Source organism: Diabrotica undecimpunctata, chromosome 9 (genome assembly GCF_040954645.1).
Source record: "Diabrotica undecimpunctata isolate CICGRU chromosome 9, icDiaUnde3, whole genome shotgun sequence".
Classification (NCBI taxonomy): domain Eukaryota; kingdom Metazoa; phylum Arthropoda; class Insecta; order Coleoptera; family Chrysomelidae; genus Diabrotica; species Diabrotica undecimpunctata.
Genome location: NC_092811.1, coordinates 21,522,527 through 21,542,456, shown reverse-complemented (window position 1 = coordinate 21,542,456; position 19,930 = coordinate 21,522,527). Strand labels below are relative to the sequence as shown.

The 19,930-nt window shown below is 32.9% G+C and overlaps 1 protein-coding gene across 1 annotated transcript in view; it reads left to right on the top strand.

Annotated features, from left to right (window-relative positions):
* Positions 1–19,930, top strand: part of nrm (neuromusculin) — a 671,433-nt gene that overhangs the window by 618,387 nt on the left and 33,116 nt on the right. Inside the window, exons 14-17 of the mRNA XM_072544107.1 lie at positions 106–363; positions 853–1,116; positions 6,573–6,713; positions 12,989–13,022. Coding sequence (XP_072400208.1) covers positions 106–363; positions 853–1,116; positions 6,573–6,713; positions 12,989–13,022 — 697 coding nt within the window. The remainder of the gene's footprint in view (positions 1–105; positions 364–852; positions 1,117–6,572; positions 6,714–12,988; positions 13,023–19,930) is intronic.

The window sequence follows — 19,930 nt, the reverse complement described above, 5'->3', positions numbered from 1 at the left end:
TTATGAGAATGGAACTATCTATAGACGAACATTCTCACAAAATCCATATTATTGTGATATTGTTTGACTGAATCTATTGATCCTTAAACTGTTTCTTTGTTTCAGATCCTCCCGAGGAGGTCACTACTAGTACCAAGATGGTCAATGTCAAAGAAGGAGAAGCTCCCGCGTCGGTAAAATGCTACGGTAAGGGACGACCCGCGCTCAGTTTCCAGTGGAAGAAAATGAACAATTCCGAGGTGATATCGACTAACGATGTTTTATCGCTTTCGAAAATGTCTCGAAGTGATAAGGCTGCTTATATGTGTGAGGCATCTAACAAACATGGCTTGAAAACTGCGATGGTGCATTTCAACGTTCAATGTAAGTCGTCTGTATATTTTATTGACTAATTTACAATTCCAATATTTATATTTTAATTCACAAAATCATCCATGACTAAAAAGTGAGTGGAAAAAGGGATCAAGTGATATTTATTAAATATCTGTGTATATCATAGTATACGTAATACGCCGATATATACCTACTAATGTAAAAAATCGGATGAACTGAAATGAACAGATTGATTTTGTTTTAAACTGAGATATTTGTCCTGCGAAGACAATATACACAGTAGCGGTACGGGCCAATATTAATATCTCACTTATCTACCTATTTTCAAAAAATAATTACTTATTACTCAAGATTGGTGGGTGATAAACACTTTTTCTTTTTAATTTGAATTTTAGAATGCCGAAACAAATTGGAAATATCAAAAAATCTCCATGTCACAAAATATGTGTTGACCAATGTTATTAAACCTGTAGTTCTTTATAGTTTTTTTCATATTTTCAATTTTATTTTCTTTTGCAGATGCTCCAGATTGCAGTATAACCCACGTAGAGAGAGACGGAACTCCATCTTTAGTGTGTACAGCACTAGCGAATCCTCAAGAAATGACCTTCGTATGGAGAGTAAAAGAAGGCAACGAAACTTTTAACGCAACAAGCAACATTATTCAAGAGGGTGTGCAGAGTTATCTCCTTCTCGATTCCAGCGTGGAAAATCCTAGAACGTATTACTGCATAGCAAATAATTCGATAGGATTCAGCAACGCTTGTCATGCAGAGGTGGCAGGTAAGTCATTCAAAAAAGAAAAGGTACTAGAATTTGAAGACAGGTTATAATAAATTGTATAATAAAATACATACAGTCGGAAAAATGAAAGATTACCCATAAACTATCATATCAATCACTTATTTTTTATTTGCTCTCTTTTTCTATAACAAACATTTGTTATTTATAGAAAAACACAGCAAATACAAAATAAGTGATTGATATGATCCTTCATGGGTAATCTTTCATTTTTCCGGCTGTAAATAAGTTTAACAACGTTATAACAACATTTATTACAATAAGACAAAGTGGGAGAAAATATAGTTCATCCCAAACCCTTCTTTCAGTGCGTCATAGTTGATCGAATTCTCTCCTAACACATTAAGCTAGTAGAAGTGACAGAAAAACGTGAGTCTGTGATTATTATACATAGAACTTAGAAAATTATTTATCGTAAAGCTAATTCTACTTGCGGATGTATAATTGGTTGGAGTTTAGAATACGCTAAATAAATATCCAATCAATGATGCGCATAAATATAATTTGACGCAGATTGTCTCGACCGTGACAGTACTTTCGCAATGATAACTGTCATTCCAGGTTAGTATTATCAGACATTTTACAGTGAAAATTTAATTTTGTATTTATTTTCATAAAAATATTTTAAATATTCCGAGATACATCGAGAAAGAACTAATAATTTAATATTAAAATTATTAAATTATTTTCAATTAGAAAAAGAGAGATTGCGATCCTTCAACTGTCAAATTTAACTAAAATGTCATGCAATAATTCTCGACATTCTTAAAATCCTATATGACGTCAAAATTAGTGACGCACTGAAAGAAGGGTTTGGGACAGACTATATAATAATTATGAGATATATAGATTATATGAGAATAATTATATAAGAGATATGAAGGCTACGTCAGAAGAGATAATAAAGAAAAATAGAACTATACCAAGCAAATGATTTGAGTAGATGAAATATGAGAATTTAAAATCCAAGATGGCGGACAGTTAAATGGCTAGGTATGTGGCGTTGAGGCCGTAGAATTAGCCTCTGGGGATGTAGGGGGTGATGTACAAGAAGTATAAGTATAGAAGAAGTACACCCTGTCGTCATAGGGTTGAAAATGGTGAGAAGTAGAAAATACGTGTTTGTTGCAATGAATAATTTGCTGGCATAATTGGTTAGGTGGCGTTGGGGTCGGTGTAGATGTACAAGAAAGCCTCCCCTAACGCCAGAGGGGGTGTAGTAAAAGATGAGTAACAATTGTTTGGTGTTATATAGATATTTGTCATGTTTTACTCTGTAAAAGTAAAACATGACAAATTAATGACTCTAATGCAAGAAATTGGAATTGACAACTAAGATCTTAGAATTATCAGAAACATTTACTACAATCAAACGGCCAAAATCAAAATAGAAGACCAGTTAACTGATAAAAGTGCAATAGAACGTGGAGTACGACAGGGCTGTATTTTGTCTCCATTGTTGTTCAAAATTTATTCTGAATGGGTATTTAAGGAAGCTTTAGACGGTTGTGCGAAAGGAATACTAATAAACGGTGAACGGTTGAATAACATTAGATATGCAGATGACACTATAGTTTTTGCCGATAATCTGAATAACTTACAGATATTAACAAATCGCATAACAGAAGTCAGCAACAGATACGGACTAGCTCTTAACATAAAGAAAACCAAATTTATGACAATTAGTAAAAAACTAATAATAAACGCTCAACTTACAATCAACCAACAGAATATCGAAAGAGTCGAGCAATATACATATCTAGGCACCAATTTAAATAGCCAATGGGACCACTCAACAGAAATGAAACAGCGAATAATAAAAGCAAAAGCAGCATTCGTTAGAATGAGAACCATTTTCAACAGTCGAGACATATCATTAAAAACAAAATGCCGTCTATTGAACTGCTACATATTCACAGTTCTGCTCTACGGAATGGAAGCGTGAACACTGACTGTTGCATCTATGAATCGGCTCGAAGCTTTCGAAATGTGGTGTTTTAGGCGCATCTTACGTATATCCTGGGTTGACAGAGTTACTAATGTGGAGGTCCTGCGTAGAATGGGGAAAGAATATGAAATTCTCATGACCGTCAAAACAAAAAAGTTGGAATATCTAGGACATGTAATGAGAAATCAAGAACGTTAAGGCCTTCTCCAGCTGATTCTCCAAGGGAAAGTAAATGGTAAGAGAGGACCGGGAAGAAGACGCATTTCCTGGCTTCAAAATTTACGAAAGTGGTATAACACGACTACCACTGAACTGTTCCGCGCTGCAATAAACAAAGTAAAGATAGCCGTGATGATCGCCAACATCCGGAACGGATAGGCACTTTAAGAAGAAGATATAGATATTTAGTAACAAAATATGATAAATGGAGAAATTAGGCATTGTAGATAAGTCGTAGATATCGGCTATTAGTAAGCCAAAAAGCAACGATTATATTTTTTAGTATTAAATAAAATTTCATTTTATTTAGACCACACACCGTAGTAAAAAAATATAACTTATTTTACTTTTGAGTCGATTTTTTTTTTTGCTCGCAAATGTAGTACCAACTACCAATGTTTAGGAAGGAAAAGAGAGAAAAAATTAGTCAAACTATAAAGGAATTATACTGACAAGAATAATCTCTATAGTCTTTAATACTTTTTAGATTTGGTCTACCAACAAAAAAAAACAAAACCGATATAAAATTGTATTTTTTCAAAAGCTATTTCTATGTGGAATTTTAATATTACTATCATTAATAGGAATTGAAAAATCCCTTTGTGCAGAAACAACACATGTCCATTTTTCCGTAAATCGGGTTTTTGAAAGAATATGAGTATACATACGTAATTAAATCGCACTACAGCAAAATAACACATGTCCATATTTAAGTTACCTAGTAGTCAACGATATATTTATTTGGTAATCAGCAGAAACAGCATGAGTCCTGGACATCTGTGGTTTCTGGTGAGTAAGAGATTAGAAGTTCTTGTTTGAAGTAATTTGTTATTAAAAATAGTGTGAAATGAAAGCGAATATCGAAGTTACTACCCACAAAAAGAGGAAAGCAGTTCCTGAAAATTACCGACGAAATGGTATGAAAAAGTCACGTACAAAAGGCGAACCATACATAAATTACAAGGAAGATAATATTCATGGTAAACAGTTAGATCCACCTTAAGGTGCAAACGAAAACATTTTGAGAAATTTGCTAACAAGGAATTGCAAGAAAATTTAAGAAGTTTTTATTCTTTGAATTGTAACGACAACCAAGGCATATTTTTGCAAGGACTAATAGAAGTTTGCAACATTCAGAGACAGCGCGCTAGGCTTCATGTCCAATGCCTTTAAATATTATAAAACCACTATTATAACTGAAGTTTGTTTAAACGCCTTTACTTCAGTGTTTGCTATTACTATAAATCTAGTTAGAAGACTTAGAGATCTTGCTGTTCTCGGAAAATCTCCAAGAGATCTGCATGGTCTTAATCCAAGTGTCAATAAATTAGGAGAAGATGTACAATCGACTGTTCGCCAGCATATCGCATCATTTCCCGTTAAAATCAGTCATTATTCCAATCAAGAAATTAAATACCTTGACAGTCAGTTAAATGTTAAAATTATGTTTGACTTACTTAAGAAGAAACATCTTGGGTTAAAAATAAGTTATCCTTATTACACGAGACTTTTTAGAGAAAACTTTTCTCTTAGATTTGGTCGACCAAATTGATGTGTGTTTGACTTATGAGACATTGAATAATAAGATAAACAGACATCAACTTAACTGAAACCTCCAAATGAGCAGCACTGGCGGAATTTATGGTCCATAAGCGTCGGAGAAAAAATTTTACACCATATTGAATAATGAGAATGATGGTCCCAACAATGGTAACATATTAACACTAGCATTCGACTTTATGCAGAATATTCAATTGCCAAAACGGTCTGTAGAGGAGGTCTTTTATTATCAAGAATTAAAATCTCTGTATTTTGTATCGACAATATCAAAGACAATGAGACTTGTAAAACTGGTATGGGAGGAGATTCCCACAGGCATAAGACCACTCGGACGTCCCAGAATACGATGGAGAGATAACATCCAAGCGGATCTCCGGAAAATGAACATTCCATTTGACCCTAGTTTGATGGAAGACCGAACAAATTGGAAAAAAGTTGTACAGTCAGCCAAGACCCACCCAGGGTTGTAGCGCTACATGATGACGATGATATCAAAGACAATACTGGTAGAATGTTTATTTACATTTATTTACATATTTATTTACATGTTTAATACAGGAAGGAGAAGGTAAAATACCGGTAATGAAATGTGTTTGTTTAATATAAATAATATATAATATATATATATATATATATATATATATATATATATATATATATATATATATATATATATATATATATATATAATAATATAAATGAGAATTTAGAATATAAACGAACTTCATTTATATAGTGACAACTGCTGGGGACAAGATAAAAATCTCACACTTATTCGTATGCTCCTTTTTCTAACGAATGGTGCTAGATTTTCGAAAATTATACACAATTTCCCAGTTAGAAAACATTCCTTTCTCCCATGTGATAGGGATTTTGCAACTGTAAAGAGAAACATGAGAAAATTCGACAGGTTTTTTACGGTCCATCAACTAACCGAAATGATTATAACTAGCAGTAACATAAAAAAACGTATTTTAACCTTTAAAAAAATTTAAAAAAAAATATTTTTTTTGTAAAAGAAGTAAAAACAGAAGATCTGATTAATTTTAAAGGTAGCCTACTTTATATAAGAAAAACTGCATATCAGTTATTTACGAGAGTGGAATAAGGGGGATTGTCACTGTTTCCGAGTTTATAGATGGCGCCTTCAAACATACATTCCAACTAGAACAGCATGGAAAAATTGGTATCGTTTTACCGCTGAAACCTGCCTATCCATTAGAAAAATTTCCCATCAAATTGAAAAAAATGGAGGACTCAAAAAATGGTCCGTATTTGTTGAAGAACAATACAAAGAATTTTATAATTTATTACTTCTTTGGCCGACTACTGGAAATAATTAACTGTTGAGAGTTTTTTGTAAGGTTTATGAATAAAATTTAGCGTATGAATTAAATTTATCTATTAATTTTATCAATGCTACTCAGAAAGCTCGTTCACTTAAAAAAGGTATCATAGAAACTACAAATTTTATTTGTAAACTAAAACCATTATTTAGAGGTGTTAAAAATACCTTTAGTTACCATTTTTAACCATCAAATTTACCGAAAACCTTTTTTGTTTATGTTTTTTGCATGTCCTAAAAAATTCGTTTTTTGGACATGTGTTGTTTCTGCATATAGCGATTCAAATGTATTTTAAACTGAAATTATTGTAGTTGAGTTCCATTAAAGATAGTAAATCTCATGATTTAATATTTTTTTTAATACAGGAAGCCTGTCATGGTGGAAAGACCTGAATCAAGATAAATGGATCATCATCATCGCATCCATAATAGCCATTGTTATCTTCATTATCATAATCTGCGTCATCATCATCATCCTCTGCCGAAGAAAACGAGCGGATACCAAGTGTAAGTTACTTGCTATGCTTAGTGGTATGCACATCCCATCTAGAAGTAATAATCATTACTATACCCTTTACTGAAATATTACAATTAAGTCAGAGTAAGAAAATAATTTACACAAGTTTAAATATACACATTTTTACATTTTAGTTTTGCTTAATTTTTTTAAGAACAATATTTAGGAGTATAGTAAGCTGGTGGCTTAGAAGAATCCATCTATTTAACACAGATTCTGCTTTACATTTAATTGAGAAGTGTAAGACTTCCTCCAGGTTACACCTGTGATGATTAGGATCTCTTAAGCCTAAAGATACCTTAAGGTGATTTTCTACACTTGATTTCGATTAAGTGTAAGATTCACTTACTAGTGGATTTTGGAAATTCAGGGTGATCAGGTAGATTAAAGGCATAAGGTAGCCCATTTACCTGGTCTTCCCTTCTGACCTTTGCTACTACTACTTTATAGCAATATCGGTACCAATATTATAGTTTAACGTTTGTGGTATGCCTTAACGATGTTTTTGTACCGAACAGACATACATAAAGAGTACTTCACAAAATGTTATACAAAATGAAATAGACAGTTTTTTTATTTGCAAGAACATTTATTATCAGCAGAAAACCTCTTAAACCTTTTAAATGTCTAGAAAAACTTGACCATAACTTTCGGCAGACATATTTGCTGTATTTTTTTAAAAGTATTTAATTTTGTCATTATTATCACTCAATTTAGACAAGAAATGGAATTTATTACATTTGAGTTTAGTCGATTTCTATCAAAATCTTAAATATTCGTCATTTTCTACTTCGTTGAATTTATTACTCATTTAAATTACTGTAAACTTGACCTTCTTTTAGACATATGTTTTCATTATCCCTAATTTGTATGTACATATTATTTTTTATAATTGTATTTATTTACAATCTACATCAGTACAGAGTATTAAGTAAATGTGTTACTTGTTTTGGGTGTGAAGGAAAGACATCCAATGATGTCTCACCTTCTATTTTGGTTTAGTTTTGAAGTAGGTCTTGAAGCCAGGTTCTATCTAGTTTTCTTGTGGTTGGACCATTGTTGAATAATTTCCGTACTAGCTAATTTTCATGGGGAATGGTACGTTCATTTTGTGACTCCGTGGCTCCATCGATTTCTTCTCTGATGAAAGGAATCTTTAAGTTGTAGTGAAATGTTTGATTACTTACGTAATATGGTGCTTCCATTATCAATCTTAGCACTTTAGACTGGATTCTTAGGATGATATTCAGTGAGGTTGGCTTTGCACAGCCCCATAGGTATAGTCCGTAGAACCAGATATGTTTGAGTATGGCTTTGTACAGAAGAATTTTGTTTTAGATGTAAAGTTTTGATTTACGTCCAAGAATAAAATACATTTGCCAAATTTTAAGTTAGCTGTCTTGTTTTGGTCTGCATATGTTTCTTTCAAGTGAGTCTGTTACTGTTAGTATTCTTACATTTTCCATTATTACATGTGGGCATATGTTGTGGAAAAGGACGGTTGGTAAATGTTATTTGAATTGATTTTGTTTTGTTTACTTTTGTTTTGTATCTTGGATCTTCATTTACAGCTAGTCTTGCTACGTCGTCAGAAAAGGAAGCGATTGTAGCATTATTAGTCTCTGGTATATCGGCTATGTAGAGTGAGAAACGCAGCGGCATTAGAACACTACCCTGCGGGACTCCGGAATTGATAGAACATAGGTTGGATTATTGGTCATTAAAATCTATTTCACATGTAGGATTTGACTAGGAGGAAATAGTTACTTGATAGTGCTATTTTTATTTTATAAGGCAGACCCTTGTGCCAGACTTTGTCAAACGCTTGTGAGATGTCTAGACATATAACGGTATAATATGTCTGTTTTAAAACTTGATATTTCAATAATCATTCGATGGTAGTGTTAGGTAGTTTAGTGATTTTCCCAAAAACCAAACTGATATTTTGGTAGTAATGTATGGGAATTCATAATCTGCTTATAACCTTTGTAGCAGCAATCTTTTAAAAACTTTACTTACGTTGGGAGTGGGCTAATAGGTCAACAAGATGTTACTTCATTGGGCCCTTTTCCTGGCTTGAGGATCATAATGATTTAAGCCAATTTTCATATTTTTGGAGTATATGAGTATATATGAAGTATAATAAGCTTAGCATGCAGTTAAATATCACTGTTACCAAAGTAATGGCCTTGCAATGAAGTGGTTTTTGTACTTGTGCTGAGATTAAATCATAACCTGGGGCTTTTCGTGAGTTGAGTTTGTTTATTTCTTTCTTGACTTCTATAGAAGTAGAACTTTTAATCGGGAGCGACATTTGACATGCTGCGCTAATTAGTTTTTTTACTTCTTCATTAGGATCTGCTGGCTCTGTTTGAAAAACATTTGTAAGATGTTTTATTTTTGTTACTAATAGAGTAGTAAAGACGGCAAGAGATGGTACCGTAATAAGAAGACGATCAGTAGGAAGACCGCGAAAATGATGGCACTACAACTTACTGGAGGCACATTGAAAAAGAGACAGAGTCTACATTAAAAAGAGAAGAGGAAGACATTTATACATTTCGAATTTCGTATTTATTTGAAATCATGATATTGTTTTTTAAATCACTTTAAAACAGCTTACTTAACCAGTACTACAAATATCTATTATAGATCCACCCACTGTACGTACTAATAAATTCTATTAGCTGATTTACAAAAGGTGGTACTTCTCTCCGACTAATTAGATTGACTAGGACTGCCTACAATATCATTCGATTCGTCAGTTACAACTAGAAATGCAGAATATTATGATTTAGCACCAAGTAGTGGCGATAAAAACGATTTGAAGGTTGTACATGTTAATTTAACCAGTTTTTTATGTTGGTTTTATTAAAATTTAAAATGAATAAAACCCCAGGGTTCTGTGTGGCACATTTTAAATTAACATAGAATATGTTAAAGATAATAAAAAATCTGTTTTCTACCGTATTAGCCATTTGTGAGAGATTTTGTAAAAATATGCACATACTTTTGAAGATCAATAAATGTTTATATAACTCACTTTTATTTTTAATCAGTTATTGTAAATAATATGTTTATATTAGTGTTTCCTACTAATAGAAAGGAATTTTTTGTGTATAATGAAGCGACTGGCGATTTTTAATCTGTTTCTTGCGCGAAATCAATGTTAAATAAAATTTGTATCAAACTCAACGGTAAAAATTTGATATCGTTTGATAAGAATGTCCATCCTGTTACCTTTGTTGGAACAGGCCCATTCGCCATTTGGTTTACGGATGGGAGGGATAGTTGTGTATGGTTTTTGAAGCTTCTTATTCGCCTTCCATAACGTCTGCTAATTTGGTGTAAGGTTTGTAATCTACTGTTCAAAGGTTTCGTTGTGTGCGGCTTTGATGGCTACTCCAAGTTGCCTACGTAGTCTATTGAATATATGAAGATCTATGTTACTTCTAGATCTTTGTCAGGTTCTCCTCGCACGACGTTTTTTAGCAATGATATAGCGAATGTACAGGGAAACATTTATGGTATGTGTTGGTTTGCCTTCAGTTCGTGGTGTATATTGCCATGCCGGTTTTTGCACAAGTGTGGTGAAGGATTGAGCTGATCTATCTTTTTCATGTGTAGATTTGATCCGCAGATTAAGATTAGTGTTTTCTTCTAGGTAGGACTGAAAATCTGCTCAGTTGGTGTTTTTTGACGTGAGTCGAGATGGACTTATTTGCATAACATTATTGTTTTGCCTCGCTAAATTCCCAAGTCCTATTTATTTTGAAATTGAATACGATATCTTCCGGAAGACCATATTCCGATTTATTGTGTTTTCAAAAACATTTTCCATAACTTTCACAAAGTAGCACCATGAATTACATTTAATTTGAGTCATCGATTCCGTAAAATGCGAATCTTTTATAAGATGTCGTATCTGAAGCCCATCAAATATTCCGGCTTTTAATTTTTCTTTACTAAGAGCAGGAAATTTGCTGGATAAGTATTCAAAAGAAGGACGATTCTGGTATAGGGTCTTTACAAATTGTCTCTTCAGCCCTAGTTTAATATGTAACGGAGGTAATATTATTTTCTCTCAGTCAACCAATGCTTTGTTACCTACTTTAGCTTCTCCTTGAACTAAAGCATCTCTAGAACGCCATTTTCTTCTACCCCAGTGTTGGTCCTTAGCCTTGCTATCCCAAAGACACAGTAAATAAGGATAATTTGCAGAGCCACCTTGTTGTTCCAGGAGAAAGTTCACCATCTTAAAATCAACACATATCGCCCACTGATAATGGTCATACTTGATGTTTATTAGCACCCGAGATATTCTTTTATATTCTTCTTTCATTTTTGTAGAATGCCCAATTGGTATACTTCCATATTTTTTGCTATTATGTAGAAGGATTTAAACTTCGTTTGGAACTGTCGATCTGGTGTCAGCCAGTGATCTGGTGTATACTCCGTATCACCCATTTTTTCTAACAGTCCTTTAATTTTGTTACAAAAAACCATATCCTTTTGCTGAGAAAAAAAGGGCAAAAGGTATTTTTCTCTATTACTGTAGTATGTAATTTTGGTGTCTGGGTGAAGAAGATTATTCTCCTTTATTCTGGAGGCAAGCAACTGGGAAGAATCCTTTGGAAGGTTCAAATATCTGATAAGATCACTTAGCTCTTCCTGAGTAAAGCGCTCAGAACGTGTTGAATCTCCTTCAAAATCACTGTCGTCTTCCTCAGATCTGTTAGTCTGTAGTTAGTCAGATAACGTTTCAACATTCTCCTCTGGTAACGTAATTAGATTGCTAAATATTAGAATGGGCATCTGCTCAAGCTGATGTGGAATTGGTCTTATTGCTGAATCCAGGTTAGGATATGTCCACATATATCGATTGTTACGATTAATATCCTTTGTATTTACAAGACAGAAACAGCAATCGTCAAAAATATTTTTTGGTTTTCTCTATATCATTGGAACACAAAACTTTAAACATTTTCGTTGCCCTTTCGTCTACTGTCGCAAGTTGTCAAGACAAGTGTTGCACACTACATGTGGGGCCCAGGATTTATCTTGATTTCCTAAATGAACACCAAAATAGGCTTGATATGCCCTCTTTATAAAATTGCAAACTGGTTTTCTACTTTCCTTTACAATGTACTCGCCACATATGTAGCAAAAGTCAAAAACAAAGTCTTGCAAAGAAACTCAAGTTCAAACTAAATTTTACAATGGAATGCAGTCGAGTTTATAGAAATTTATTAAGGCCATTTCATAGAAAATACTATTTACTTATCGGACAATAGTTAAGGAGCAATTAGCGCTAATTTCAAGTTATGGGCATTTCCAATAAGTAGACTTTAATTAGAAGTCATTAGTATGAATTTGTCTTAGAATTTGTTAAGTTTGTTTATAAACAAAAGATCGATTTTTTTCAAAACAAAACATATTGCAATTATAGTGGTGGAATATACAAAAATGTAAGAATATTTAAGTATTTGATGATTATCTTTTATCTCGAAAACTAGAGCTGATACAAAGAAAAGGTTTGTATTTTTGAAATCAGCTCAGTTGATTTTTTTTCGACAGCAAGACAATTTTTTTTGTTGGGCTGTGTAATTCACCATAAATTCGCAGTTTATGTCTGAATCAAATAATAGTCTTGCAAACTGCAGAAAATATGTCATCTAAAGTTTTTCATTACGATTTTCGTAGAGGCAGTCGTAAAAGGTTTTATAGTCATGCGATAATAAATGTTTCTGTAAACAACAAAACAAAAATAGTAACTCAAAGTGTTACAACATGCAATACTAAATGAAGAGGCTTCGTTTTAGATTTTTTTAAATTTCCATAAATTCTGTATTTGTATATGAAAAAATGACCTAACTGATGAAAGTATAAAAGTAAAAAATAAATAAAGTCGAAATAATTTACAACTACTCTGTACTCACTACCTGTATTTATCTAGTTATCTCCTATAATCTTGTATAAGCCAAAAAAGGACCAGGATTTAATAGTATTGTGGATGAAATTATAGTCAAGCAAAAGTGGAGACATGGTCAAGCACCATGATTTATTAAATTGCATAAATTCCGTAGTAATAAAAAGTAAAGACATAAAATCTTAAAAACATTTATTTTCGACGTCAACAATCTAGTAAATAAGCATTTTTGAAGCGAAGCTTCTATACTAGCGTTGTTTTTATTTATTATTTGCTTTGTTTGGGTTTCGCACTAACACGTTATTTTTTGTTTTGTTTTGTTTTCGCTAACCACAGACAATAGTCCGCTGGAGATGGAGGAACGAGAAAAGTAAGTTCTGATGTTATTGTTTAATTTAAATAAATGTAATATAGTGTAAATATAATTTCATTGTACTAGGTGGTGGTTTTTATTTAGTAGCTTTTATTATTAACAAGATAGATACTATAGTAGGTGTGGCTACTATAGAAGGTGTGGTTTCTATAGTAGATGTAACTGCTATACAGTAAATTGAACCAACTTTATCTCTAAACGATTAATGGAATTTGCAGAAAACCTTTACTTGTAGTAAAAGGCACGATAAACTGCACTGGAGTTCTCCATAATCTTTTTAATTACTTGCTTACTTAGTTTAGAATATGTTTGCCTGTATTATCAGTTAAAGTTAATTTGTATAAAATGAGGAGCAAAGACTCAAATGACATTTTAAATATTATTGTTTATTTGGCTAATAATGAAAGTATAAATATAATGGTTAACCTGCTGTACAATTATTTTGTAAATAACATAATAGTGTACTTACTGATAACCTATTTAAATTTATAAATCATTATCATCGTCACTAAATTCACTACCGCTATCATTATGTAGATCTATAATCACTGGAATAATTTCACTAATTTATTTTCCCGGATTTACCCCTCTTCTATTAATTTTTCACATTTATTTACAGTTTTGGCCCATATTTCTGGAGTTGCAGTTTTAAGAGCTTCTTGCCACATTTCCCTAACTGCATCGTCACTGTATCTAGTGCATCCAACGTGATTATCATAATACATTTTACATATACTTCAGATGTGTTCAATGGGATTAAACTGGCAGTGATACAACGGTAACCGTAGTACTTGATGTCCATAACTTAATACAATGTGGTCAACTATATAAACTGTTGGTTTTTCATTACGTTTCGAAATTTCCAGTAACTCTGATTTGAAGGCGTATTCCGGAAAATTGATATTATTTTTAACTAACCTATTTTTTATGCTCGGTACGTTCCATGACTTTTTTGGTTGTTTCTCCAAAATCTCCGAATGATAAGGTGCATTATCTAAAACTATAACTGATGGTTCACTCAGACTAGGTAACAGTTTCTTCTCAAGCCATTTAACAAACATATCTGCATTCATGTTTTTATGGTAATCAGCAGATTTTGATTTTAAAGAAAAAATCAAATCTGCGTTTTGAAAAAGCCTTCTTTTCCTGCTGCATGAAGAATGATGTGTCTTTTGCCTTCGCTATTTGTGTATTTTATTGATTTTATGCTGTCGTCTTGCCAAATTTTTGTAATCCCACCCTTTACAAATATCCATGTCTCATCTAAGTGTACGAATGTTGCATTTTCAGATTTAAGTCTAGTATATTCTCTCAAAAATTTAATTCTTTTTTAAACCACTCTACTCCTTTCGCATAAAAGTAACCTATTATTTTATTTTTTGAATTTAAATCCTAAATCTTTCAACACATTCCAAAGGCTAGTCCTCTTAATTTCAGGAACTTGTCTTTCTCTTATTTTAGCCAGTAAAGTATCTAAACTGACAAGTTGATTGTTTTCAGGCATTCGGTACAAATTATTGCGAATTTCAAATTGTTCTCCATCAGGTAAGTCAATGCTCCTAAAATGTTTACGAGTTGTTTTCTTGTCTTCTTGATACTTAGCCACAGTAAGATCTTTTTGGGAATTTCTGACAGTCTTCATTATAGTTTTAGCTTACTTTCACTTATCCCGAGTGCCTCACAACGCGTTGATTTATACATAATAATGACTTCGAAGATCCACCATTGGTAAACCAATCCACGTCTCTTGCCATGATAAAGTATGTATGCACATTTGCAATTAATTTATCAATATCCAACTTACATCTAGGCATGATGGTCACATGAAACTCTACGTTTGAATTACAATATACTGAGTTTAGATCAATATGGCAGAAACTTTCTAACTGTTGTGCTTGAGAGGTAAAATATAATATAACTGCTTACAAAGATCCTAAATACATTGAGCAAATTAGCCTAATGATCATTAGTAATAGAATTTAATTATCTTTGATGAAAAGTTTAGAAGTAGTTGGAAACCGTACATAAACAAATTAAAATGTTTTCCACAATTATTTTATTTTTAGTACAAGTATTTCCATTTGAAAATAAAAAGAAATATATTTACCAAAACCCTAACTTTAACTCGTAATCGCAGATGTCTCAAAAACGGTACACTCTAACAGACATATGGTCAATCTAACCACCACTATTTAAATTGACAAAATGTTCTAGTTTACTCCGAAGGATTTTTTAACAAAAATTATGAAAAGGGATGTTTTAGTACTTTTTATATCTGCTTTAAATATAAATTATCCTTAGCACGGTAGCATTTGTTTCAAAAAAAAATTATTAAACAAGTATGTGAAAGAAATTTACGGTAAATAACATTATGCAAAAATACTGTTTATTAAAAAAAATGTAAATGTAAATATGCAAAACTATGATCGACGGCTTAATGACACATATATTTATTTTATACCTAAAATTTAGCAAAGTGTTAAACACTATAGAGAATACCAGTGCAGTTTTCCGTGCCTTTTACTACAACGAAAGTTTTTCTGCGAATTCCGTTCACCAGTTAGAGGTGTAAGTTGGTTGAATATACTGTAGCAAGTGTGACTGCTATAGCTTTATACAAAATCAGTTATAGAAGCATTTCGTAATATTAAAGGATGCAATATTACTGATTTTATTAGATATCTTGCAGTCACCATACCTTTATGCTAAACTTAGTCCACACTAATCTAGTTGTAAGGAGAGATCTCTCGATGAGGTAAGAAAACGTTGCCTGATGTTATGGCTTAGTTCTACAATTCGTTTTAAAACCTTTGTACATAATTGTTTTGCACAAACAAGAACCAATCACACCCCATTATGCACTTCACTAGAAATATTTTTCTTTCAACATATTTATACATACATATTTGTACTAGTCTTCAGGCTGTGTAGTGTACATAAGTCACAATCTAGTGAATACATTGAAAGGTGTGATACATAGATTTGCACACAATATTTTATAAAGTGTAGATGCATTGTGTAAAAAAAAGTTTAGAGAAGTCTGTTCGAAATATTGTTTCGGATTTTACGTCTCCTAATAAAGTTACAAAAATAACTTATTTGGTGAATCATTCAGTTTAATATGTAACTAAATTTTCCACTACCGACTGGAAAACCGGGATTATATGCCCAATCTATAAAAAAGGGGATAAACTGAAATGCGAAAATTATCGCGGTATAACCGTCTTGTACTCAGCGTACAAAGTTTTTACTTACGTACTAAATAAGCGACTCCAACAATTAACCAAAAATATTGTCAAGGAATAATACACCGGATTCTGACAAGGAAGATCTACAACTGATTATCTATTCACAGTGAAACAAATTCTAAACAAATCGTGGAAATATGAGATTTACGTCCACAACATATTCATAGATAACAAACAGGCCTACGATCCAATTAATAGACAAAAGTTATAACAAATATTGCATAGCTTTAACATCCCCCAAAAATACATCTGACTAGTGAAAGCAACAATGGACTCGTCAACAGCAACTGTCAGAGTACAAAATGAGCTTACTGAGAACTTTTCAATAGTCTTCAATAGATTGCCACTAATGCCGATGACATTAGCATTATCTTTTACAGAATAGAAGAGGCGGCAGAAATATATTTACAATTAAAAACAGGGGCAGAGGAGACACTGGACTAGAAATAAATATTCAAAAGAAAAAAAAAATAACACAGGCAAGAGCTAGGGGAAACAGACGCACAGTTGAATTACCAGAAGAATAGTAAAGGAAAACAAAGCTTACTTTTCACTCGCCCATATGTTCCGCTCCAAAAACACACACTGGAGATCGAAAATCAGGGTCTACATAACTATTATCAGACCAGTAGTATACTCTGGATGCGAGACATGGGTGATGACAGAAGACATAAAACGAAAGCTGGATGTCTTCGAACGAAAATCCTAACGAAGATATTTGGACCTATTAACGAAAATCAAGTATGGAGATCAGGTACAACCATGAACACTACCAACTGTTCAAAGAGGCACCGATCTCAGACTTCGATAGGCTGGTCATGTAGTGACCAAAAGTCACAAGACCAAAATGAAGGTCGCGGAAAAGGTGGGGGGATGAAGTGGCAGCGGACGCACAAAATTTGCAATACGTGAGAACCTGGAGAAGATCGGCGCGGGATCCGCAAGGTTGGAGGCATAGTTTGGAGCAAGCTAAGGCTCGATTTGGGCCGTAAAGCCATTGGAAAGAGAAAGAGTGTGTGTTATATATGGTCTATATTGCTAAACAATTTTTCTTATGCCTACTCACCTATAAACTCACTCTATCTCACTCACTCACTCACTTATACTCTACTACTTTAATAAAATCATTTTATCGGTTGGTTATGTTGTTTATACGCTTTAATGGTATCACGCCCAAATTTAAGTATCATAGACTGATTTATCCTGATGAGTAATATATTCATCATTATCATAATCATATTCTTCTTCTTCTTTTTGTTTAATGTGCCTTATTTATTTACTGAATTTCGATCTTGTGCTGCTCTGAAAACAACATAGGCGTCTAAGTTTTGTCCATTTCCTTATATATTATTAAATCACGAGTATTTTCTTCTCCCAATGCCTCTTTCTCCCTAAATTTTCTCCTTCATAATTAATTTTAAAAATTGGTATTTGGAATTGCTAAATATGTGACCCAGGTAGGCTGCTTGCCTTCACATCACTAGTTGCAGCAATTCTCTTTCTCTCCTTGTTTGGTGTAGTACTTCAGCGTTGGCTGTATAATCGAGCTACTATGACTGCCTCATCGACCTAGCGAAGGTTAGTTAGATCCTGTCCATTAATCTTTATGCCATCTTCAGTATCTTCCAATACTCTTTCAAAAATTGCTTAAGAATAAAAATTGATAAGTAGGGGAGACAAAACGCAACCCTTATAGGTGATTAATAATTCTCATTGTGGTCTAGTATTATATCTTGTAGTAATTTTATTAGCTCTTCATCTTTGACCCATTCGAACGACTTCTGGTAATCGGCAGAAGTATAGCTCATAGAATAACTCTTTGCACTGATCTGTGTATTTTAGAAGCAAGACAGTCAACCTGAAGACTGCTGAGCCTTGCTTGAATTCAAACTGAGTAGACTTTATATATATTTTACGTCTGTTATAAATTGTTATACCTACTATCCTCAAGAACAGTTTTAGGACCTAACTTAATACACTAATCATTCGTTATTGATCACAACTGTTTTCCTTGGGTTTCATCGAAATAGATACAAAGGTAGACTGCATCAAGTCAAGCGGTATTTCGCCGGTCTAATAAAAGCTGTTCAATATTTTTTCTAGTGCATCCATATTCTCGTCATTTAGCAGTTTTATTACTTCCATGTATATTTCATGTAGTCCGGCTGCAATTCCTTGTTTACTTGGTTTTATTACCTTAAAAATCTCTGATTTAAAGATATTTGGGAAAGGTTCGCCTGTATATTCATCTGCAAGGATTCGCTGGATATTTTTTAAATAGAATTATTGGATATAGACTTCCCAGTGGTGTTAAGATCAAAGATAATATTATTGTGCTTTACTATTTTGTTCACGCTACAACTTTTCATCGTCATTAAGCCTTGCAATCTCTGAGGATTATCTATTAATGCCTGAACGTTTTCAAAATACAGTCTGGGGTGATATAGGATATTCCTCTTTTTATACTTTTTAGCGTACTGTATGTTATGGCTGCTCTCGTGACTGCATATCTTCTTGTTTTGTCATAGTGGAGTCCAATTTTTCAAATACTTTTATGTCATCTTTGTCTTTCAACAAATATCAATAGTCAGTGTAATCCAAAAAAAGAAATCCTATCAAGAATCGAACAAGCAAGGAAAACATTGATGAGCATGAAAACATTTTTTACAAGATCAGACCTTAGTCTACAGCTTAGAATCCGAATCATCAGATGTTACGTTTTTTCTGTCTTACTGTATGATTTCCAACATCCGAAACGGATAAGAACCAGAAGAAGAAGAAGAACTGTATGACTGTAAAAGTTGAACAATGGACTCTGAAATAGAAAAAAGAATAGATGCCTTTGAGATGTATATATACAGACGAATGTTGAGGATTCCATGGGTACAAAGAGTTACTAATGTTGAGGTACTTCTTCGCACGTGTAAACAAAAAGAATTACTAAGAATAATCAAAGAGAGGCAAATGCAATACTTGTGTCATGTGTTGAGAGGCGAAAGATATGAATTACTTCAAGTTATACTGGAAGAAAAAATACAGGGCAAAAGATCAGTAGGAAGACGCCAGAACTCGTGGCTGAAGGACCTGAGGAGATGGTTCGACCGCTCATCCGCAGAGATCTTTCGCGCAGCAGTTTCCATAACTACAATTGCTATTTGGATCGCCAACCTTCGAAAGGAGACGGCGCAATGAGAAGAAGATCTTTGTCTTTGCTATAATAATTAGGTCATCAGCACATGCTATTAGTTGAAACTGATTTGTGATAATGTTTTTGTTTACCATGTTTACTTTTCCTACTACTGCTTCTAGCTTCTAGAATCAGATTGAATAGCGTCAGGGAGATAGAGTTAGTATATTAGGTAACTTTATTAGAAGATGTAAATGCTGCAGTAATTTGAAAGAAAACTGAAAAATTTGTTAAAGTTGTAACTTTATGTTGGTTCATATATTTTAATATCTGAGCAAAGCCATAAAATAGCTTATTATGAAATTGAAGTATATTATAATTAAATAACTTCTTCTGCATTTCTTATTTCACTAAAATTTGAAGAAAACTTAACTTTTTTTTATTTAATTTCATTTTTAATAGTTTCAATAGATTTTTTCTATTAATCTTAAAAAGCTGCAGTGGAAATATATTCAAGAAAATATATATAT